We start from the raw sequence: 23,466 nt of genomic DNA, 5'->3' as shown, positions 1-23,466 counted from the left end.
TTTGTATATAGGCCCAGACTGTTACATGCACTGAAGCCTTTCTCTGTTGTTTTGCTATGGCATGGGTTATGGTGGAAAACCCTCCACATACAACATGTGTTTACTCTCATCCAATCACAATATCAGTCATGCAAAACAGAATTCCTAGCAGTACAGTATGAAAGTCACTATAGTAAACAGTACACAAAGAACGGCCACCCCTAGACATTCCACTGATCAGCTGAGTCATCAACACCATTCACAACTATAAGAGTACAGTATAATGTAAGTATTGCAGTGTTGGTTATACCATGGCTACTGCTCCAAACAAGGATGTTGTTGTGATAGTCAGTTTAGTACTATCACTAGTTAGTCTAATTCTACTGCTTGGTGTGACTTGGTACTTCCAGTCATCACTGGATCTACTACAACAACAGGTAGAGTATGATAGGGAACTGTTGTTGAAGTTACAAGAACAAGTCAATGTAAGAATTATTATATAATTGGCCAACAAAAGAGTACACATACTGATACATCATATATAATACCCAGTATTACCATACATTATGTTATGTTCATAGTCTGAACAGTATATTATTTATATACAAGACCACATAGTTGATTTAGCGCACTAGCCCTTTACACGGGCGGATCCAGGAGCTGGCAGGCGGAGGGGCACAAACAGGGTAAGGTGTAAGTGGTTGGGGAGAGCCAGATTCTCTTGTTAGTTGCCAGTGTTGGGAGTAACGCATTATGTAATATTATTACTTTTGTGGTAACAAAGTAAGATAACAAAATACGCTATGAAAACAGGTAATATAACGCAAGACACTTTACTTACAAACGTAACGCGTTACCTAAGTAATATAATTACTGTAACGAGTCTAATATGACGTAATATCATTACTAAAAGTAACGAAGTTACTAATCTCGTTAGTAATCCTCTGAGTAACGCCTAACCACAACGAAGTAACGAGGCCTACTGAATGAAGCTTATTCACTAGCTTCTTACTTATAACCAAGATTTGCACATTGTCCAACAACGCAATCATGTCACGTGATAAGGTGGTAGTTTCACACGTGACAGTTTAAGGCTGTGGACACAAAGTAATATAATATGTAATATTATTACAGTTACTTTATTTTATGGGTAATATGTAACCGTAACTAAATAGTTCTGTTGCAAGTAATATGTAATATGTAACTAGTTACTTTTACAAAGTAACTTGCCCAACACTGTTAGTTGCTTCATTTTTGAAGCAGCAAATGATGTAGTATCTCACTGTTTGATTTTACCATTTTGGCCTTTGCAGATGGTTGTGAAGTCTTAAAGGGCTATTACTGTGTTTAAAAGGAGCAACACGATAATTAACTTATTTTTAGAGGCACTTAGTATGAAGGTGTTTGGTGACAATTTCATAGCAAATTTGACTGATTTGCTTTGGTTTTAGATGAATTTGCAATAATAAATGCTAGTAAAATGTGCATATTTTCATGAATCAGCTATAAGGCCTGAGGTAAAGTTTAGTAGCTATTTTAATCAAAAAGAAGTAGCCTAGCTATGGCTACTCCAAAAGGTGAGGTAGGGGGGGAGGGGGGGGATTTGCCCCAAATGCCCCATCCTAGATTCCCCCATTGCTTTAAGTGTGAAAAGGTGTTGGTGGAATGATAAAAATGCATATATATAACTTAGTCACCAAGACGTTTAGTGTTTCTATCAGTCACAGTGAATTTTAGAACTAACATTTTAGGCCACAAGGTAGCAAACCCTATTCTGAAATGTCCACTACACACTATGTTGTTCTAGTTGCAGGCAAATATGAATCATGATAACACTATTATTACTCATGACATCACGAAAAGACAGTCAGGAGTTGAGTGTCAGTGTAAAGATGGTACACCTGGTCCCAGAGGTACAAAAGGAGATATAGGAAAGGAGGGCCGTAAAGGTGATGTTGGTCCTCCAGGAGCAAGAGGTGATACTGGAGATAGAGGACTAAGAGGAGTAATAGGTATACAATGTGGATTAAACTTATTATTATTAGTTTTTCATCGTTGCCCACATATAGCTGTTTTCCATACATGTCACTTCTTTAAACGATGGCTATACGCATTAAGCAACTTTTTTATTCAAAGTATATAGTTAGCTGCCTAGCATAGTAAAGATCATGAAGGTTTGTACCTTCCACAAAAAATATTGATAAAAGCCCACGATACCACAGTGCCTTGGCAGCATTGGCATGAGACCATAAAGTACTACTGTATATTGGCTGGAACTTATTTTGCCAGTACATATATATATAGCTCATCATATAGCTCATATGCATCTTTCTTAGTCTGTACTACTGTATGCCAAACTTAGAATAATTGTTAGAAATAAAGTAGTACAAAATTAATTTTAACTTTGCTAACTGCAATTTTGAAAGTAATTCAGTACCAAATTTACAGCATATGAAACTTGAGTGATACTAAACTAGGCAAGTGCAGGACTTTTACAATACAATATACCCATACAGGTGATTCAGGTTACCCTGGTCCTAGAGGTGACAGAGGAGAAAAAGGAAGTCAAGGTTACCTGCTCAGTAAAGTTAACTGTAAACACTTAATTATCATACACTTATGCTTAAAGGGGACACTGGAGAAAAAGGAGCAAAAGGTGGAACTGGTCTGAATGGAGTAAAGGGTAGCAAAGGTGACAAGGGACCAAAAGGAGACAAGGGAGAGACTGGACTAAGAGGAGATCCCGGTGATCGGGGGCCAAGAGGATTAATAGGTATATTAGGATTCTTTATAAAAATTGATCTACATGTCGGTATGTACACAATCCTTTATAATTCAGCAGCATCATGATTTTTTCAGCACTGATCATGAATGATTGACAAGTAATAAATATTTGCTTACAGGGAAAGTGAAATCGCCTCTAAAGGCAGTGGTCCATATATATAGGCCAGTGCCATTTAAAGTGAACAATGGATGGATAGTGACAATGCATGACCACAGAGTGTGCTGCTTTACCCACTTCTTGAAAACCCTATAAATAGTATCACAACCCCACCCTGGGTACAATGAACCAAGTATGATGATAGAAAGTCTATGATGCAAGTTTTAAAAAAAACCAGCTACCAGGCAAGAGATACAAACTTGACATAAGAGATTTTCATGTAAACACAAGTACTAAACACTATAGTGTATTAATTGTGTTTAGAACTAATATCCATTTGGTTCCACATGGGTACTTAGACAATATTAAGTCACTCTCTAGAATTCCTTGGATACATATATATACATGAAATTGACAAGGAGAAAACATCCTGACTGCCTGGCAGACTCTTGTAAGCGTCCAAACGTTTATTGGATGGCTGCAGGTTCAGTCATGGATTTTTTCTCCTTTCTTCACCTTTTCAAACACACTTTATGTAACAACTTTAAACAGACTTGTGCTGTAAAGCTTTCATAAATTAATTTTAAAACACTGTATATACATAATTATCAAGTATATTACTTTGCACAGGTGATACTGGATTGCGAGGAGCAGTAGGAGAAACTGGTGAATCTGGTATGAAAGGGGCTAAAGGAGATGAAGGTATTATATAATGTGACCGAATCTGCAAAATGAGGTCTTTCCAATTGCATGTACTTGGCAATCCATAACTTGAGTTGTGTATATGGTACCAGCCTGAAATATGGTCCCCTTACACTCCTAACGTAGTACTATTCCTGGACATAACTATAAGACAATGGGTTCAATACATGACAAGTTATGACACATCTAACTTGAAAAGGCTATAAGACCCCTTTTTGTAGATCTAGTTACATAATTATTTAGTACACTAACTACCGAGTCATACATGTAGCTACTTTTTCCATATCTATAAAGAACAACAAAACACAAAAAAAATGAAGCTTTTAGTTAGGCTATCTCATGGGCCGTAATATATGGTACATAACATCTGCAATATACCCACCAAAAACATTACTTACACACAGTATCAAAGCTATATATTTTCTCTTAATTGCTAACCTCAAACTTTAATTTTTGTCTATATACATATACTGTTGACCAGTATAATTTACATAGACCAAGTATAATAATATTGTTCTTATTTCAGGATTACAAGGACCAATTGGAGTAAAAGGAGACCCTGGAATAAGAGGACTCAAAGGAGAAATGGGATATCAAGGAATCAAAGGAACTATGGGAGAAAAGGGTATGAAAGGAAATGACAGAAATGGAGGAACTGTATATGTCAGATGGGGACATGACGAGTGTCCACCTACTGCAGAATTAGTGTATAGTGGAAGAGTAGCTGGATCCTTTTATGCAAAAAAGGTGGTGGTAGCAATCCAGTGTCTGCCACTGGATCCGAACTTCCTTGCTCCAATTAGTGGGGCTCAGCACACAGAGCACTAATGTATGGAGCTGAATATGAATCACATACTGATAGCAACAGTTACCTCCATGGTAGACACAACACAGATGTACCATGTGCTGTTTGCTATGTTGCTCAACGTTCTACAGTCTACATGCTCCCAGCCAAGTACACTTGTCCTACAGGATGGACCAGAGAATATTATGGATATTTAATGGCTGAATATCATGGTGGCAGCCATCGTTCTCAGTTTACCTGTGTGGATGTAGCCCTCAAACCAGTGCCTGGATCAGCAGCAAACCAGAATGGCTTATTATTCCATTTCACAGAGGGAAGATGTGGATCACTTCCTTGTCCTCTGTATGATGAATCAAGAGAATTATCATGTGCAGTTTGTACTAAGTAACAGTCAACGATTAAATATGATACACTTTTAATGTGTTTACTACATGCATGTATATATTAATGACATGTGAATCAGAGAGAAAGATACAGTACGAGTATAAAGCAGGGGCAGGTCTAGGGTTCCCGAAAGGGGGTGCTGACAGTAGGGAATACACCCCAGACTATAAATCTTCCAGCAATTACTGATTGTCAAGCTAGACTGTGTAGAGCCTGATTGAGTACAGTATCTCTACAATGGAGGCAGGTACCGTATAGCCTAAACATTTTGAGGGGCAAACAGTTTGAGGTTGAGCAATGTTGCTAAAAATAAAATTTTCACGGATTTGCAAACACTCCAAAAATGTATTAGACTATATATGGAGTCTAAATATTTCAAGGCTAAAATATTCACTGATAGCTAACCCCCAAAACTGCGAAATCAGTAAAAATTTCCCCCTCGAAATATTTAGGCTATACGGTATTCAGCCCCAAGTGAGGGGTCCGACACCACCCAAAAATTGCATGAAGATTCCGAATCTCACCAATTCTTTTGCAAAGATCCAGATTCCAAGCCAAGATTCCAGATTCAAACTTACATAGCTAGCTACATACATATTAACACTATTTGTACATTTGACTGACTTCCAGGCTACTTGGCGATCACATGTACAGGCAAGGCCTGTACAAACATGTCAAATGTGCACAGTGCTTAGGAGACTACAACACAACACATGGGATAATATACAGTATAATATATGGAAAAAATCGAACATTTGTCAAGATTCCATTTTATCAAAGATTCCAGATTCTTGCCCAAGATTCCAGATTCCATTGTGGGATTCCAAGTGATTTATGTTGGATTCCAGTTGGTGTTGTGTCGGATCCCCCGGCCCCCAGATGCTGTAGCCTTGTAAGTTTTAAAGGTGCTTCAAAATTATATTTAAAATGCTATTGTAGTTGTTGTAAATGAAAGATCGTAAGAATATATTGTAGCAAAAACCACTGCAGATCAGTAAAGTTATAAGGGCATGCCAGCTATGCTGTTATAGCTATATATGATTAGTGAACTGGCTATATCCCAATAAGCTATGATGAGGCTTTCAAAGGAAAAAAACTTGTAAAATCAAAAATTTGACAGCCAAGAAATGGCTACTAATACCAATAACGGCAGCATCACTAAACATCAGTAAAAATCACTGACATTTACATTATTGCAGGGGAATGACTGTCACTTGATTACACGACTTGCTTAATTCTGAATTTTTTGCACTTTGTTTTACAGCTTGGCTGTTGTAGCATAGATCTATGTATCTTTCACAACAGCTACTATTATATTTCACACACTAACTATGTCTTAGGTCTGTGAATACGTAGAGATGGGACAATACAGAATTTGAAAATAATACAAAGCAGTGCACATACGTATGACATTGTCAGATTTTCAAAAAAAAAACAAAAAAAACAACAACAACAACAACGAACAACGAACAACAACAACAAGATAGACAGAAGATATTCTCTTCTTTAATTCTGTAACAATGTGAATTAAATAATTTAGTTACAAATTTATTAATTTCTTAAATTTCAAACACGCTATAAAGTCATGTTAATTATTTTATACAATGTATCAATTACAATAAGAATTGTATCGATTCCTGTATCACCGTGCAGGTATTTGTTTACATACTGCTTAGCATTTTAAATCATGTGATCAATACTTCATTATGTATACAGAATGGGGGTACAACTACGTACAAAAAAGTAATACTCATGTACTATAGTAACTATTAGGAATAGGGAGATATACAAATGTCACTGTTTAATGTCCTATATATCCAGATAATAATCAACACAATAGTCAGTAGGCGTCTATATATAGATAATAGGAGGTGTGGGTCTACACCACCAGTGTAGTTTCCCTACAATCATTGGAATATTAATATACATGCATTTTACTCAAATGAAATATATGGCATACTTTGATGTTGGGGACTTGGTTTCCTCCAGTGGATGCTTAACAAAACTTGGTAGACCTAATTTGCAGTACATAGTAGTAAAGCCTACAATAAGCAATATACATACCTTCCTTCCTCCTCTTTAAGGCGTTAATCAACTTTGACACATCTCCATCACTACAGTAGTTGTTATTTATATCCACCACTTCACATGTCTCATTGTCCACTGCTGCTGACAAAACTTCATACGCACCATCTGACGTGATCTCATTCCCAGTGAGATCCAATCTCTTCATAGTGCGATGTTTCCTTAAGGCTCGTGCAAGTGCTTTAGTGCCATAGCAAGTGATGCCACATCTCCATGCACGTAGTTCTCTAAGGTTGCTGTTATTAAGAGCTCGTGCTACGACCACAATGCCTTCATTGCCAAAATTGTTTCCACCAATGCTGAGGGTTTTTAAAGTATTGTTCACTTGTAAAACTTCAGCAATAATAGAAGCACCTGTAATGAATAAACAAAACAGTTCATATTTACATATAACACAGAAACAACAGACTAAGAGTAGAGAACCCTCTATTAAAGAAATGATCTTTGATTCAGAGAAATATGCAATAGGACATCGGAAAACTATTTCAAATGAAACAAAAGCTGAACACCTGTTGAATGAATATTATCCTAACTATTTTGTGTCAGAACAACAATAGTGACTGTTCAATTTGAGTATGTTATGTTTTGCCATTGTTGTGATGCATAGTGAGATTTTTCCCTGGGTAGATAATTATTAGTATTATTATTACTAGGACCGTGTCGCATACAACCAAGTACATGTACCAACATGACAACCTAACTCCAGGGCAAGGCATATATAGTGTGTAGCTACCATACTGTTCAAGAGAATAAAACACACGTAACAATACCTAATATAAAACTGCCTGCTATGATTATGATTATGACTACTGAAAACACAGTTACAAACTGATATGTACAGGTAAAGAAAACATTACAAATCATAGATAAGTTGTTTTAAGGTTAGCGACTGTTCTATTAGAGTATATTGATCTGTGCAAGTTTGCAAGCTGGAAGCACAGAACTTAGCTTTTGTAAACAGGATACGACCTATTATGTTTAGGATGGAGAGCTAGACTTTTACTAGCAATTAGGTGTGTGTTCTATTACACAGTTAAGTGACTGACTGCTCTATTAGAGTATCTTGATTGTACTGTACTATACAACGCAACAGACTCACTTCCACCCTTCTCACAACATTATTATCTCACAAGCGTCTTCTCTCCAATGCCTGACAAGCAGGCAAAACTATGGCAGTGGTAAGCTGCCTTGGTCACTTGCAAAATGGCAAATGGCTCTGAAGCACACAAACACACATCAGTGAAACTAATTAATCAACACTAACATTTCTACGTCTGCTTTCATGGATAATGGCTTGTCACTTCGACTCTCTAAATTAACACCTGACCCAAAATGCACTGCCACTGATTGAAATGTAAATCACATGCTAATCTGTTTTGATTGACGTTAAATAGAATTGTTGTACTGTTTCATTATTATTATACACAGTGTTGGGAGTAACGCGTTACGTAATATTATTACTTTTGTAGTAACTAAGTAATATAACGAAATACACTATAAAAACGGGTAATATAACTCAAGTTACTTTACTTACAAATGTAACGCGTTACCTAAGCAATATAGTTACTGCAACGAGTCTAATATTACATAATATTATCACTACAAGTAACGAAGTTACTAATCTCGTTAATTATCCTCTTAGTAACGCCTAGCCACAACGAAGTAACGAAGCCTACTGAATGAAGTTTATTCACCAGCTCCTTACTTATAACCAAGATTTGCACATTGTCCAACAACGCAATCATGTCACGTGATAAGGGGTAACTTCACACGTGACAGCTTAAGGGCTATGGACACAAAGTAATATAATATGTAATATTATTACAGTTACTTTATTTTATGAGTAATATGTAATAGTTATACCATGGCTGCGGGTGTATATGTCAGCAAAATCCCAAGCAGCCATGGTACAAGTGATATATATCACTTGGGGCGCACTCACCTAATAGGTGAAAGAACTAATAAGAACTCATCCCATTTGTTTTATACAGTAGCATCTGAAGATCGATTGTGGTTTTAATAGCATGGGCTAATAGTCATCAAAACGTTGCCCATACGTTAAAACGTCATTAACACGTTACTATGCTTCAACATGCAATGTTAGAAAACTTGCGATTGTGGGATGGAGTTTATGTAAGTTATTATATTAAGTTAAGTACTTATAACTGTAAGTTACTAACCTGTTTCAACGTAGCAGTAGTAGCTTTGCTGTTCCGTTGTCTGTTCAAAGGCTGATACGCGGTGGGTAGAAATACGCATCCACAATCGCCCAAACAATTATTTTGTGCCTTCATTATCCTTTAGTAACAACCAACTACTCTACCTTAGCCTATGTACTAAGCTTAGCAACCTCTACAAAACAAATCCCACAATACAAAGCTCTATGTCGCTCAATATAACGAGTCAAAGCGCATCGATTCTTTGAACTGGCTGGGTATCAAAGTCATTGGCAAACCGCTTTCCCATAATATTGCCCGGGCAATATGCGAGTTAAACACCGAGCGGCGCCTTTGAACGCCCACGCTAAAGTGGTATATGTAACTGTCACTAAATAGTTCAGTTGAAAGTAATATGTAACTGGTTACTTTTACAAAGTAACTTGTCCAACACTGATTATACATTAGTGCCTTTGTCCCGGTTAGTGCAAGTTCGTAGGCCTTGTAATTTTCTCAAGCATCAATTATTTGTTGTTTATGACATAATGATAACCACATTTCTTATTATCAGTGCTTGGCACGGGTCACATACAACCAAGTACAAACAACCCCAACAAGGTGGTAAAAGCACAATCCCAAATCAGGCCAATATGGCACAATAGTCATGGATATAACATAACAGTGCCATTGTAACTAGACGCCAACAGTGTATAACTCTCTGCTATATGTTTTGTATGCATATATATACACTGTGTGCACATCACTACACCACTGAGGTAGCTACCGGCACTTAGCTACATTATTGTAGTACTATATGTAGCAATACATTATTGGAAACACCAAAGATAGAAATTATTCAGCTATGTAGCAAGCCAGGTGAAGGATGATGCATACAAAATGTAAACCCACAATTTTTTTACATTGTAGGTGTGAGATGTCACTGAAAATGACTCAGTGAAGAGCCGGAAGCCAGTCGGGTGAGACAGCCAAGCCAGCAAGCCAGGTGAATGAAGAAACATACAAAATATAAGTAAACATTAAAACATAAACTCCCCCTACCATGCTCTTTATAAACATTTACAAACATGGACAGTCAAGCCAACCAGAGCCTAGCAAGCCAGGTGGAAGGGAGAAAAATATACAATACAATACAAATAAATGTACTGCTATTAATCCTGTGTAGCTGGTATGGCAGACTTCCTTCATGTAGCTCATAACTTGTTTTGTAGTGTGCATTATATGGAATAACACAGCTTATTTGTCACCGGCACGAACAGGCACAATTATTATACGTTTGTGCCTTCATTCACAGGCAATTCTATCCCCAGTCAGTGCATGTCTGTAGGCTTTGTAGTTTTCACGTACATTAATTAATTCATTATTTATGACATAATTTTGACCACATTTCTTGTTATTCTTAGTACTTGGTTGTATAGCATAATCCTCACAAACACTACAACATGACAACTGCATGTTTATATAGCCATCCCTAATTACATTGTTATTGCAAGTTGGAATACAGCCATAGAAGCAAATGGTTTCAAAAGAAGAAAGCCGGATTCCTGTCTGTGAAGAAGAGATTGCCACTGGACGTGCTATGGGTATCAACCCAGAACACTAGCAGTTCTACTGAATCTGATTGATGTAAAGTGATCATGCTTAGCTCAGTTCGGTGGGCCTGGCAATACAAAGCTCTTCATGACTTTGAATGTTCACTGCGCTAAATACAATAGAATTACTTGCCCCAACTAAACTCCGTCGTGGGAGCATGGCACCATGCAACACAATTAGCAAACTGCTACTTATACTGTAGTTTAAAAATATATTATTTGTTGATAAGCAGCCAATTTTTTTTGACAACAAATTTATGTATACACACATCTGTTTAGCAACTGTTGTACCTATTATTGACAGGCCACACTCCCACATCTTTAACTCAGTAAGAGTTGTATCACATTTTAGTACTTTAGCTAATTCTTTCATTCCTTCATCTCCAAATGAATTACTACTGATGATCAGAGCCTTTAATGTTTTATTCTTCGACAACATTTGATTGATAAAGGTAGCACCTACAGGAGGGAATAAACTATGTCAAAAAGTGCATTACATACATAGTGATACTTAACAGTAGGGGATCTCAATGTGTGACTGGCTGAGCAAAAACTAGTCATTTCGTACATTCCTCTGATTGCTTCTCTGTTATCTATAGTAAAGGAGTGGACAGCCAAAGTTTCAGATAAATAGTCTTGGAGTTATAGGGCTAGACCTCAGTTGGAACAGCAATAAGTTCAATTTGTATAGTAACAACACAGCAAATAAATTACAGGCACTTATTAAACAAGCTATGAAGACAGGAGATGGCTCAATCTGTTCACTATGAATTGGAAAATCCATCAAGCTATAGTGTTTTCCTTGTACTTCTTCGTGTGGACAAAGAAGGCCATTCCAACAAAGAAATGACAACTGTGAACTTCATTTCTACCGCATCATAAATAATTGTCTGTACTTTTTGCTGTACAAACAAAAAACAAAGATTTTCTTATTCTCCATGAACAGGCAAATCCAAGGTGTATAGGATTTAGATTGGAGCTTTGTTTTAGTGCATACTGAAGGGATTAAACGTCCGTAAACTTTTTATGTAGCATGTATATTTTTATCCAGTTTATTTCTATAGCAAAATAAAACCTTACAAAAAGGCCAGCTGTTGCTCAGCGGGTCACATATGTGACCCGAAATCACTCTTATAGCCTGTCAAATTTTGACCATAACTTCAAAGTTAAAAATTCAATGACATTTTCTGTGGACATGATATGTGGACATGATAACTATTTAGCATTTTCACCACTTATGTAGAAATGTATGGAAATTTTCCTGAAGCTTACAGAATTGTTACAGATTGCACAGAAATGGAGATAATATATATTTACCCTTAAACACGCATAAGCCTATATATAGGCAGATTACGCATGCCCCTGGAAAACGCATAAGCCTATATATAGGCTTTTACGCATGGCTATAAACAAAGCGCTGTAACTTTCGAAGCGTTCATCATATGGCTTTGTAATTTGTGCCATTCTACTCGTGATGTAATAAGCATTAAAAATGATACCCAGGGGTTTACCCTATGACCAAAGTATAGGAACTAAAACTTGCCGTGAAAATAACTCTTAATTAACAAAGAACTACAAAAATGTGCTACGTACTTTTAGGAAATGATCCATAACTCCTTGCCAGTTGGTCCGAATCGCTGCAAACAAGTATTAGTTGAATCGCCATATACAGCTCACGTGATTAAACCCACAATCAATATGACAAGCAAGACAAAGAATGTGTTGTTGTGATAAAGTGAGACATTATGCTTCTTCGCTTTGTAACAAGTAAGTCTTTGTTGTTACAGTGGTTATTTAGCCTTCCCCAAGTAGGCCAATGAATAAGCTTTCTATTGACAACTCGTTTTAGGCTAATAGAGTTAGGATAGGCTATCTTGCCTCACCATATAAATTTGCTTTGTCTAAACAAGTATTCCTTAAAAGTTACGTGTGCATTCATGGCTTAATTCCTTAAAAGTTTCATGCGCGTTTAAGGATTAAGCAAACACATGTATTGTCCAGCTACAGTATAAGACTGATTTTGTCAGACTCAGTCACATATACTGTATGATAGATATTTGTGACTAACCCATACTGAATGAGAGTGACTAACCCATATGCTAAAGTTCACAGTGATCATCTTGTAATAACCATGATGATAGTTTGAATGAAACAAAGTGTAAAACATGTCTTCTTTACAGTCTGAAGTGCATCTAGTTAGTTTCTAGTGTTCAGAATTCTACTAATCAACTAGCTGATCCCTCATGGCAAGCATTACTATATATTATGCTACAGGATTGAACTTTTCGTCAAATAATTGTTGGTTGGTTTTGACCACCTTTATTGTCAACTTTATTGTCATCGTGACATTTTCTTGGCCAACGCGCACCTTGGGGCTCACATGCCTTTTCTAAGGCTGTTGTTCTCATACACTGTATAAGGCTGGGCTACATGTTTTTGTTTGGTCCTCCCTACTTATGTAGCACTTCTAGACCATGGTGCCAAGATACATAGATGACAAATAACAACAATTATTACTTTTCTTTGATAAACCACAATTCCACATCCTCAGATCAGTCAGAGTGGTGTTGGTCTCTAGTTCCTTGCAGATAGTTTTCATTCCATCATCTCCTATTTCATTCCCCCCAATATCCAGCACTCTTAACAAGGCAGAACCTATGTATATTCAACATATCAGCATTGTACATTCAAAACCAACTTACTTTTCATAATCTTCAAGACATCTTCTAAAGCATCTATGTTGAGTTTATTTATACTAATATCCAACTTTTCTAGACTGGTGCCTTGCTTCTCACACCACTGAGTCAGTATCTTTAGGCCATTGTTCCCAAGATGACACTCTCTCAGGGTCAGTGTTATAACAGGATACCGATGCACAACATAAGAAATAGACAGTATATCATGAGGTAATAAGGGGGTACAAAAGCTTAAACTGAGATGAGAAATTCCATCCGGTGGATTAGATCTTTGGCTTTCATATAAACATTTCGTTGCAGTCAACCTGTTCTCATGAGAGTCTACCAGCATACGGCACACAAAGTGAAAGATTTCTGGTGTTTCCAATCTTGTTAGACCACACAGCATTATCATGACAGTCGGAAGCTTATCAAAATATTTCTGCATTAAACTGAACTGCTCTTTTTCTGAAACAACTATGGCTATATGTAGTGAACAAAGGAACACTAGGACAGTGTTACTGGTAAAACAGTACATTGTATCTTGTTTTTCCTGAAGCATTGTTTTAGGTTTAATTAAACAAGATTCCTGGAAATCTACACCTTCAGGCAAGTATATTCCACACCGATGAAGGTTTTGTTCGGTAAAACAAATTTCTATATCTTCTGTAACATTGTTTTGATCAAAAAAGAGATTGTAAGCCAACTCGCTCAACCGTAGTAACATCCTTCTTCTTTCCTCTGAAGTACAGGAACCTGGTAAAATGGCTAGTAACTTTTCTTTAGGCTTGAATGTACTCGAAGGTCTTTGGTCAGTTTTAAGGTCATTTTTTTGCAGACTCATGGCTACAAAGATATGATGAAGATCAGTGATGGTTGATGGAAGTGATGAGACAGGATCACACTGAAAAACACTTAACATCATAACAAGAAACAGAGGAACAAAACAAACAACTTTTGCAAGGGGACAAGAATTCACTTTTCGTTGTATATGTGATTGTGAAACTGTAGAAAAGTTTTGTACATACTGTGTGATTTGATTTTTACTGAAACCAGTTATTTCTACTGCACTATCACAGACTAGATTGTTACAAGCCTGTGGTCTAGCTGTAATGAGCAGAACTGCCTTTGACAGAATAGACCCTTTCACCAATTGTAATAACACTGTATCCTTCTGCAAGTCTGTAGCCACCATGCCATCCAGAATGATCAAACACTGAGTGCCTGATGACTCCACAATTTTATAGTAGGCATCCTCTCCAATTTGTGCTATTACAGCTTCTGCAAATGAATGTTGTCGAGCCATGCTCATTGGTATCTGGAGCACAGTGTTAAAGTGACGAGATAAAAACCCATCTCTTGCCCATCTCACACAAATCTCATTACAGACAGTGGTCTTACCAATGCCTATAAAAACATAACTATGAAATTTATTGAATTACTTGATACAATACAAATTAACAAATGTTGTGACTATAATAACAAGTGTGTGTGTGTGTGTGTGTGTGTGTGTGTGTGTGTGTGTGTGTGTGTGTGTGTGTGTGTGTGTGTGTGTGTGTGTGTGTGTGTGTGTGTGTGTGTGTGTGTGTGTGTGTGTGTGTGTGTGTGCTTGATGCTAGAGGAAGCCAACAACTGGCTGTTTTGCCATATATCAGTCTGTTCAGTTACAGCAACACTTAAAGGTGATGGTTTGTGGTGACCAAATGCATATCCACATACCCTAAACAATCAGTGATGGTTTGACTTACCTAGAAGCAACCTACCATCAATGGAGGCCTGGGAAAGCAAATGCCAACAGTCCACGTTTCACATAACGGGTGAATGTTCAGTAGGGACTTATAGGACAGTGTGCAATATTGATTCACTCTGTAGGTATGACCACAGTTGCTTTGCTCTGTGTGTGTGTGTGTGTAGTGTGTGTGTGTGTAGTGTGTGTGGTGTGTGTGTGTGTGTGTGCGTGCGCATATACGTACACATGTGTATGCATGTGTGTCTGTTGTAATTTAATGAGTGCATACAAGCATGTACACACGTATGCGTTATACTATGTCTCACCTGCAGATCCATTTAACATTATTAGTAGAGGACATGATCTACTCTTACATTGAAAAATTTCTTCCAAACCACCAAGAGGTATTGATGTTTCCTTATTTATCATGGTCAGTGGAACATATCTGGTTGGGTAGTCCCTTCTATATCTTTCCTTTAACACCTCAGTAATATCCAAAGGTTTCTTGCACTTAACTTGAAAGCTGTTCACAGCTGTATAGGGTTTGTATGTATCAGAATGGAGTGCTGTAGTATAGAACACTATAGTTAAAGCATAGCAATGCATGTTACAGTAATACGCTGACATATAGTAGACAGAATGACAATGCAAATAGCATTATCATTGCCACACACACACACACGCACGCATACACACACACTTATAGACCTATATAGTCATTATATATTACATTTGCATTGTCTAAGTTATAGTTATATCCCGGTACAAGGGTGATATCATTGTTATTACACGAGTCCGAGGCGGAGCCGAGGACGAGTGTAATAACAATGATATCATCCGAGTATACGGGATATAACTGTTTTATATCCCAGTGCGCGGGAGTGCGCAGAAGTTTACGGGTAGTAAATTAAGTTCCGGTTTGAGTTCCTGTCACTGTGCTCAAGATTTCGTCCGAATTGTGTGGAGATTCTACTTCGTAGCCACAAGAGAGACCTTACATACTGCCTACTAAACTGTAGCGAAGGGCGGTGTTATGAAGCAGCGGTTCCAGGTACGATTCGCCTTCGTCAGAAATTGGTATAGTGGTGTCGCGTGGTGTGCAAGAGAAAAATAAAGGGCAACAAATGGCTACCATAGTCCAAGATAGAACGATGAAGCTAGAGGAAGTTAGTTCTTCACCATAGTGACTGTTGGGAGTGATTGCTGGAGCGCAAATCGTCACGTACTATTCTTGACATTTGTTAAACTATCGTATTGGTAACTTGTAGTGTTATTGTGTAAAGGATTAACAGTTTTCTTGTAAGATGTAGGTAGTTTTAACCCTTTCACCGTCAGGGATCCCGAAAAAAAGAAACTATGTTGGATTTGGTAATATAGAAAGTTAGATATAATACAAAACACATAGCAACCATACATCAAAATACTGCTCATGAACTGCATAAAATAGTTCTTATGTCAGTTATCCCATAACTCTTACCAGGTCGAAGCAACAGGCTGATTTCCCCAAAATAATTATTCACGCGTATGGCGGCGACTGAAAATATTGCAGGTGCACTTTCACAATTGGTTGAGGTAAGTCACAGGCATTAAGGAACACCATCGTACCATTGGTAGAAGTAGCGATTAAATCCTACGGAAGATACAGTCCTTTATTGTAGAAGCCATCTTCCCCATCGCTGGTTCAAACAAATGCGCATGCGTATAAAGCCACATTACGTTGCGCGAGAAGATGGAGTTGCCACGCCATGAATGTAATCTGTGTGAAACTAAGCCCATCGTGGAAGATTTCATGTAAGAAAGACATCGCTGAGTACCCAAAAGAGTTTTGTTGTATCTGACATCGTATTCTCGCCATTAGACAACGGAAACTTCACCCAGATGCCATGCCAGTTTTAGCCAACTATCTTCTCGGAAAGAAAGGTGTGTTATACTGTCCTGCTTTGTTTACCACTGTGATATTATTATTATTAGTTCATTACATAACTTAATCGGACGGTTGTACACAATAATAATACTGTAACTACTATATATATATATATTGCAAAGTATACAATATACTTATTTGGCTACATGTAGCTAGCTAGTCAATCCAGTATTCTAACTTGGTATGATACTTGGCAAAACAGTTTCTGTCTTTTCCAATACACAGGTATACATCACAATGGGAACACTTATTTCTTGTCTGGTGGCGGACTTCTGCTCTTGGTAAGTTTAGTCTGGTGTGTTTTTTCATACATACGATACAGTCACGCTTGTTTTCCACTTTTGTAGGCCAGTGGCCAAGTGCCACATTTCTCCTGGTCAAACAATCACCGTCTTGGTTGGCAGCCCTTTGCCTTGAGCAAAAACTATCAGTGAAGTGGCTACCTCCAGCCGGAATTGCAAAAAGTCAAATTTTTTTCGTCCTTTGGCCTGGTGGAGGTGAGGATATGCCAATCCATGGAGCACATAGGCATTCAGAAGGGAGCATTCTAGCAGGTATGAAAAACATCTCTTCCACCATTTTCTAGATCTTCTCCCAACATTATAGAAGCCCACCAGCTGATCACCCCTGTCCACCCCCCTCATGTATTGCTGGTAATCAGGGAGCAATGGAGGACATGGTACATCCAAACGAGACCCATCCTGATTACGCCGGCGGATGGTACATGGTTCAGTTGTCTCCGCTCGGTGCATAGTGGTTATGAAGTAGACATACTTCCGATCAAACCATGCTACTGCCAGAAGAGGTCCGTTTGATCTATAGTCATAATATCCTCTGTTCTCCTTTTTTTTTTTTACTAATACTTTTGGAAAGCCTTTTCTGTTAGTTCTAGCTGTTCCACAGCAGTTGACACCCTTTTTGTAGAGGGTCAAAAACAGTTGTGGGCTTGTATAATAATTATCTGTATACAGCTCAAACCCATGGTCTTCTAGGCCTTCCATGAGTTCCAGCACTACCCTAGAGCACAGCCCCACTTCAACACCCTGATCCATGCTCTTTCCAGCATATATTTGAAATCTGTAAACATACCCATTGCTGGCATCACTTAGTACAAAAACCTTTATTCCCCACTTGGTCGGTTTGTCCTTCATGTATTGTTTGAAGGACAAGCGTCCCTTGAAAGGGATCATAGCCTCGTCTACTGTAACAGTTTGTTGTGGTACATAATTAGACTGAAAGGATGCCAGCAATAGGTTTGCTAATGCTCTGATTTTGAATAATTTATCTGGTGTTGTTGTAGGTGTTGCCTGCTCAGCATTGTTTGCCACATGAAGAAAGCGGAAGATTTGCTCAAAATGAGTTTTTGTCAATATACTAGATATGCCTGGTGTGGAAACATATTTGTGTAACTCTGATGTACTCCAATACATCTCAAGACGTGGCAGTCGAAGTATTCCCATCAAGATAAGTACTCCAATAAATTCCTTCATCTCATCGATGTCAACATCATCATAAACCCGAGCATTGGGTTTTGTGGATGGATGATCGTGAGCATATCTATTAGTCTCCGTCACTAGTAGGTCCCATACTTCATCAGTGAAGAACCTACAAAATATATCTAGTGAAGATGTACCATCTGGAATTGGCACAGTGGAGCCTGGAGTCTTATTGTATACGTAAGTACAAGAGTCAGGCTCTCTTTTGTGCCAGTTGTCAGACACTGCCTCTAGGTAATTTGTTGACCCTGGAGTTGCTGTTGATCCTGGAGTTGCTGTTGATCCTGGAGTTGCTGTTGTTCCTCGTCCTCTACCACGGCCCCTCCCTCTACCACGGCCTCTAGTGCTGCGGCTACGACTTCTGGCCGTGCCTCTAGATCTGCTGCGACCTCTAGATCTTCCTCGTCCACGTACAGGTAATGCTGCTTGTTCATCGTCACTGTTTTCACCCCCCCTTGTAGCTGTTACTCCACGTCCCCTGACTGCTGGTATCAATTCTTCATCATTATCAACTGTATCTCCACCTCCTCTAACTCTTCGTCCTCGTCCAGCACTGGTATCCACGTGATCATCTGTAGGTGTATGCCTTGTGGTGCAGTCACGCCGTGGCATACGGCATTGAGCTCTGGTTACTCGAGCTCGCCTTGGCCGTTTTGGAGGACTTGGATGTGTATCATCGTCACTGTTATCACTACTACTACTACCCTGAAATATAGTTGTTTTGTAAACAATGTAATAAATAATAAATAAATGTGTACAATATAATTACATTAGTGTCATTTGTTATTACCTGTAATTAGATAGTGTTGGGTACCTATGTAGTTCATTTGTAATACGTAATTGTTCAGATTTTCATGTTATCTATTGTATTTATGCTAATTATAGTTTTATTCTTACCGTGTACGCTGCCAAAACCTCTCTGTCAGATAAATCATTTTCAATAACGCTAGTGTCAGGGTTAGCATTGCTTGAGCCTGTCGTGCTAGCTACTAATGGTGTGCTACTGACTTCTTCGTGTTCTTGATCACCTCCAGCTATGCTAAGGCAGCCAGCCATCAGATCAGCACGATCAAATTGGTCCTCCTGTTCTTCTTGATCCTCGCCTTCGTCCTCAACAAGGTTTGCCGCCATCAGGTCTGCTCGCTGTACTGTCGGAGCGCCCAAGAAGGCATAGATTTCGTTGTCTTCATCGTTGTCACTTTCATCTTCTTCAGAAAGCCCATCAAAAACGGCTTGAATCAAATCCTCTTCTAAAATCCGTGTAGACGCCATTACATCACCTTCGCGCAAAATGAATCGACTTTGCGGGAGGGATCCTTTTATCATAGTTACGGAGGGTCTGTGGGCGTGACCTTTTGCGACATCGTGCGTCGGCAGGAAACTTGTCAAACTGACGTTGAATGAATTCCCAGACGACTATTGTACGTTACTTAGAAACAAAACCTCCATATGGCACCTATGACGGTTAATGGGTTAAGTGCTGTATTGGTGTGTTTTGTATCAATATTTCCTTATTTGGCTCTTTGTTCCATCGGTAAACAATGCCATTCGCGGTTATTATGATGTCACGAAAGAGACTGAGTGGTTCCGCAACAGGGTGATAAGTTAGTTTGATACTCCCACGCACTGGGGTTTAAATAAACTATTTGGCTTCCTTTGTTAATTAAATCATAACACCAAATATGTGGACCATTCCCTAGAGATAAGCATGAAACCTTACAATACTGTCACATTAGAATGGTTCATGACCATTACTCAAAAAAAATTTAACTTGATACTAAAGCATGTCCTAAACCAACAATACAAACATCTAGAGTACTCATTTGGTGAAGTATGCAAGACAACAGAAACTTCTAAACCATACCATGCCCAACTGGGCAATGAGTGGGGGAATTTGTCACCTATAAATGCCACACCCTGCCTCCCCCAGGCCAGACAATGGGTGGGGATTTGTCACCTGAAGTCATACTCAGTCAGGATAGGAGCATTTGCACAGATCCCAACATATTGGATTGAACAATGGATTTGTATAAGATATGAGAATTCATTATGACTTCTACCAATCTTGTCCTGGTGTGGTAAGTGGCACATGACATTTACGGCTGGTTTCCATATAACTGCCTGTGTTATTGCCTGAGTCAGAATGTCTATGGTAGCCAGCGTCTTGCTGTGGTTGGCCTGCATTGACCTGCAACCATAGCTGACATGGATTAACAGTTTGCTACACGTCTGTATTTTTCTGTACTTTCATAAGTTTAGCAAACCTTGGAAACGACCCTGGCATGTTACAGGTACGTATGTTAATGACACTCTACAAAACGTGGTATAAAGGCATCATGCTTGGTTTTTTTGTATTGAACATTGGTGGCATTTGCCTGTGGTGCTTGTCTCCATTAATGAACAAATGTCCTGCCTGCGATGCCTGAAGAGCCAGGAAGGTTGAACCTTTCTCAATTATGGTGGCTGTGGTTTATGGCTATATGGAAACCAGCCTTATGTACCTATCAATATTAAGTCCCACTACTCCCCTCCCGGCATTACTAAGGGGGATTTTGACCCAATTTGATTTGAAATTCTGTCCCACTTTGACCATTCGAAATTTTTGGCATTTGTTTACCTTGCACGCCTTACATAACCTGTTTCTTAGGGTGCAGCATAGCCATCCTATTTGGAGATTAGACCACTAGTCATGCCCCCATGGGTGAGTTTCAAAAGTCAAATCCCCACTATTCTCCCTCTGTGCCGTACAGGGGGTATAGTAGGTGGGGGATAATATTGATAGGTGCATTATAAATGTGTAATTACTACGACAAAGGTATACTTACATTCTAGGAAATTTGCAATATATCCTTGTCTATCATTCCTCGCCGGTCTTCTCAACATATTGCAAACCTTTTCCAGCGTGCCAGGCCCACTCCTTTTGAACTGCTCGACCATAATTCGAGTTTTGTCTTCGGCGCTAGGACGTATTTTCCTCTGGGCGCTGGGGCTAATTATATTCTCTCGTATCGCATCGTCAAACAAGTCATCTGGATCCAGGTGCTGTATAAGGAAGTCTTCAGCTTCATTGAATACTTCAGCCTCAACTATAGCTTGCTTCTCCATCTTCTCAATGCTGACCATACTATCACCCTTGACTATATAGGTGGAAGTTGAGGTGAAGCGTACAACTCACTACAGCACTACCATACTTCAACAAATGGTGTGCTGCCCGCTGCTGCCTTAGGAACACCGTCTAGCAGGCGCCAGTGAGGCGCGCCGCTAATGAGTAAGTCATCTAAGGCTAAGCGCCCTAGCTCTTATTTATTTTTAATCAGCAGGACCATAGATACTATATCTATGGCAGGACCCTCCATGGATATAGCACCGATTTAATTTACAATCAATATACAATGCTTAAATACTTCTACGCTGTCAGTTTCAATTATCATTTCATTGTTTACACCATTCTTGGTAGGGGGAGTATAGCCAGCTACTTAGCTATTATACATCAATTCTGGGTTGGTAGGGTACAAGCATAAGACCATACAGACCTACTGTACCGGTATAATGGAGTCAAGTACAGAGTTTCAATGCTCCAATAGCTTTTCTCTTCTTATAGCCAGGAGCTCAATCCAACCGTGGCAGCCCAGTGGAGCCTTAAACTGAGCATTTCACCTCAGTCACAGCATCTAATGTGGTGGCAAGGGGTGCTGGTCACAATTCAACTTGTGATTGAGACACACAATAGTGTGTCGTGCCAGCCAAGAGCGCAGTGTGTGTGTGTTTGTGGCGTATACGTATTGTCATAGATTCATGTATTGCCAAGTCTTAACTACACCACACCATGGGTAGCTATATAATATATTGACAGGAAGAAAGAAAACATATTATTCATGAATGCATATATAGCTCCATGGTCTCTTCTCAAAAGTTCACAGTTTTCATTCTTCCATATTTGTTCCGGCACCTGGAGTTGAAGTCTGTTATTAAGAAATGGTTAGAATGATAATGTTGCCTCTGCCGGTATTTCTGCTTATCAAAGAATATTTCTAGCAAGAAACTGTATACAAACTCTAATGCTATGTTGATAGATTTAGCTAGTTTTGTATTTTATCTTTTGTTTTTTCCTCCTTAGTACTGTTGTCCTTTTTTATGGTCTCTACCTGTGGTCACATGCTCAACGAGGTCTCACATGTCTTTATTATTCATTCTGTACATTCATATGTATACATATTTTCATAACTAATACTGGTTTTCTCTTTAGCTGCCAGTCACCTTTGGCACCTTATCACATTCCAAATTTCAGCAAAATCACTTTATGGATTTGAGAAATGCAAGTTCTCGAAGTTAGGCTTAATTTCTTCCCGCTTCTTCTGTGGCTTAATTTTTCTTCTGTTTGCACACTTAGCAAAAACCAGTATAAAACACAAATGCATAACTTGATTCTGGTGTACATCAAGGATGTATTGAGGTGAATTCACACACCAAATCTGGTGTGAATATGATAAATTACACAGAATTATTTGTACAAAAAAGACCAATTATATGTTACCATCTAAAGGAATGGATTGAAAATTGATCTGTGTATAGGTTAACCATCATAGCTCAAACCTTTTTTGTGAAATCATAGTGAGAGCCAGAGTTACAAAAAAACCAACGTGATGTAAAATCACTGGGGATCAAACTACTCTAATAGAACAGTCACTGATAAAAGTGAACATTGGACAAGAAAAGTTGTTCAAAGCTTAAACTAAGGACCTCCATACTACTCCCACACCCTTTCTACCACTGAAGGATTGTTGTCAGCTGCTAATGACCATGATCACGATTGATCACTGCACAGTTCAGCTAGTTCTACCTTATAAATGAAAATTCTAGCTTGACACTGAATCAACTAAAAATTCATAGTGAAAAATCCATATTGTTCTAGAACATTTCATGTGTGTTCTATTAGAAGTCCTCAAAAACATGCACTGTAGCTATTAGGGTATTACAAAAATAAACAAATGTGGTCAAAAATACTATTGTAATTTTCCAGAATCATTGTAATCACCATTG

At 38.5% G+C, this 23,466-nt stretch overlaps 3 protein-coding genes and 1 long non-coding RNA gene across 5 annotated transcripts; 2 read left to right on the top strand and 2 right to left on the bottom strand.

Moving 5' to 3' along the window:
- The first annotated feature begins 237 nt into the window (after positions 1-237).
- On the top strand, positions 238-4,840 carry LOC136257863 (short-chain collagen C4-like). The gene is made up of 6 exons (XM_066051181.1): positions 238-464; positions 1,787-1,991; positions 2,496-2,549; positions 2,609-2,752; positions 3,491-3,562; positions 4,089-4,840. Exons 1-6 carry the CDS (start codon positions 291-293, stop codon positions 4,388-4,390), a joined length of 951 nt encoding a protein of 316 aa, XP_065907253.1. The 5' UTR covers positions 238-290; the 3' UTR covers positions 4,391-4,840.
- A 1,583-nt stretch (positions 4,841-6,423) lies between these two features.
- Positions 6,424-21,674, bottom strand: LOC136257500 (NACHT, LRR and PYD domains-containing protein 14-like). Of its 2 annotated transcripts, none has more exons than XM_066050717.1 (8): positions 21,252-21,674; positions 15,333-15,587; positions 13,305-14,684; positions 13,120-13,257; positions 10,894-11,061; positions 6,816-7,190; positions 6,712-6,766; positions 6,424-6,652 (listed from the first exon to the last, which is right to left on the bottom strand). In XM_066050717.1, the coding sequence occupies exons 1-8, from the start codon at positions 21,547-21,549 to the stop codon at positions 6,631-6,633; spliced, it is 2,691 nt and encodes an 896-aa protein (XP_065906789.1). In that variant the 5' UTR covers positions 21,550-21,674; the 3' UTR covers positions 6,424-6,630. The 2 variants fall into 2 exon arrangements, with proteins under 2 accessions (XP_065906789.1, XP_065906790.1); XM_066050718.1 differs by having other exon boundaries at positions 15,333-15,572.
- On the top strand, positions 16,322-19,326 carry LOC136257502 (uncharacterized). Its single transcript, XR_010702035.1, has 9 exons — positions 16,322-16,797; positions 16,865-16,926; positions 17,156-17,211; positions 17,278-17,484; positions 17,537-17,735; positions 18,231-18,317; positions 18,367-18,606; positions 18,661-18,842; positions 18,888-19,326. It is a non-coding gene; the product is annotated as an uncharacterized lncRNA (long non-coding RNA).
- LOC136257501 (piggyBac transposable element-derived protein 4-like) lies at positions 16,960-20,650 on the bottom strand. Its single transcript, XM_066050719.1, has 2 exons — positions 19,324-20,650; positions 16,960-19,131 (listed from the first exon to the last, which is right to left on the bottom strand). The coding sequence occupies exons 1-2, from the start codon at positions 19,750-19,752 to the stop codon at positions 17,308-17,310; spliced, it is 2,253 nt and encodes a 750-aa protein (XP_065906791.1). The 5' UTR covers positions 19,753-20,650; the 3' UTR covers positions 16,960-17,307.
- Positions 21,675-23,466: the final 1,792 nt, after the last annotated feature.

The sequence above is a fragment of the Dysidea avara genome, chromosome 6, assembly GCF_963678975.1.
Source record: "Dysidea avara chromosome 6, odDysAvar1.4, whole genome shotgun sequence".
Taxonomy (NCBI): Eukaryota; Metazoa; Porifera; class Demospongiae; order Dictyoceratida; family Dysideidae; genus Dysidea; species Dysidea avara.
This window is presented reverse-complemented; position numbering and strand designations above follow the sequence as displayed.

What these genes read in the sequence shown, in the direction of transcription:
- LOC136257500 (XM_066050717.1), bottom strand. Translation starts at nt 21,549, where the DNA reads ATGGTCAGCATTGAGAAGATGGAGAAGCAAGCTATAGTTGAGGCTGAA. An exon ending in AATGTTAAATGGATCTGCAG is followed by an intron (nt 14,685 to 15,332) that starts GTGAGACATAGT and finishes ATGTTTTTATAG; the next exon opens with GCATTGGTAAGACCACTGTC. An exon ending in TGTCTTGAAGATTATGAAAA is followed by an intron (nt 13,258 to 13,304) that starts GTAAGTTGGTTT and finishes GAATATACATAG; the next exon opens with GTTCTGCCTTGTTAAGAGTG.
- LOC136257863 (XM_066051181.1), top strand. Translation starts at nt 291, where the DNA reads ATGGCTACTGCTCCAAACAAGGATGTTGTTGTGATAGTCAGTTTAGTA. An exon ending in AGGACTAAGAGGAGTAATAG is followed by an intron (nt 1,992 to 2,495) that starts GTATACAATGTG and finishes ATACCCATACAG; the next exon opens with GTGATTCAGGTTACCCTGGT. An exon ending in AGGAGAAAAAGGAAGTCAAG is followed by an intron (nt 2,550 to 2,608) that starts GTTACCTGCTCA and finishes TTATGCTTAAAG; the next exon opens with GGGACACTGGAGAAAAAGGA.
- LOC136257501 (XM_066050719.1), bottom strand. Translation starts at nt 19,752, where the DNA reads ATGATAAAAGGATCCCTCCCGCAAAGTCGATTCATTTTGCGCGAAGGT. An exon ending in AGGTTTTGGCAGCGTACACG is followed by an intron (nt 19,132 to 19,323) that starts GTAAGAATAAAA and finishes ACTATATTTCAG; the next exon opens with GGTAGTAGTAGTAGTGATAA.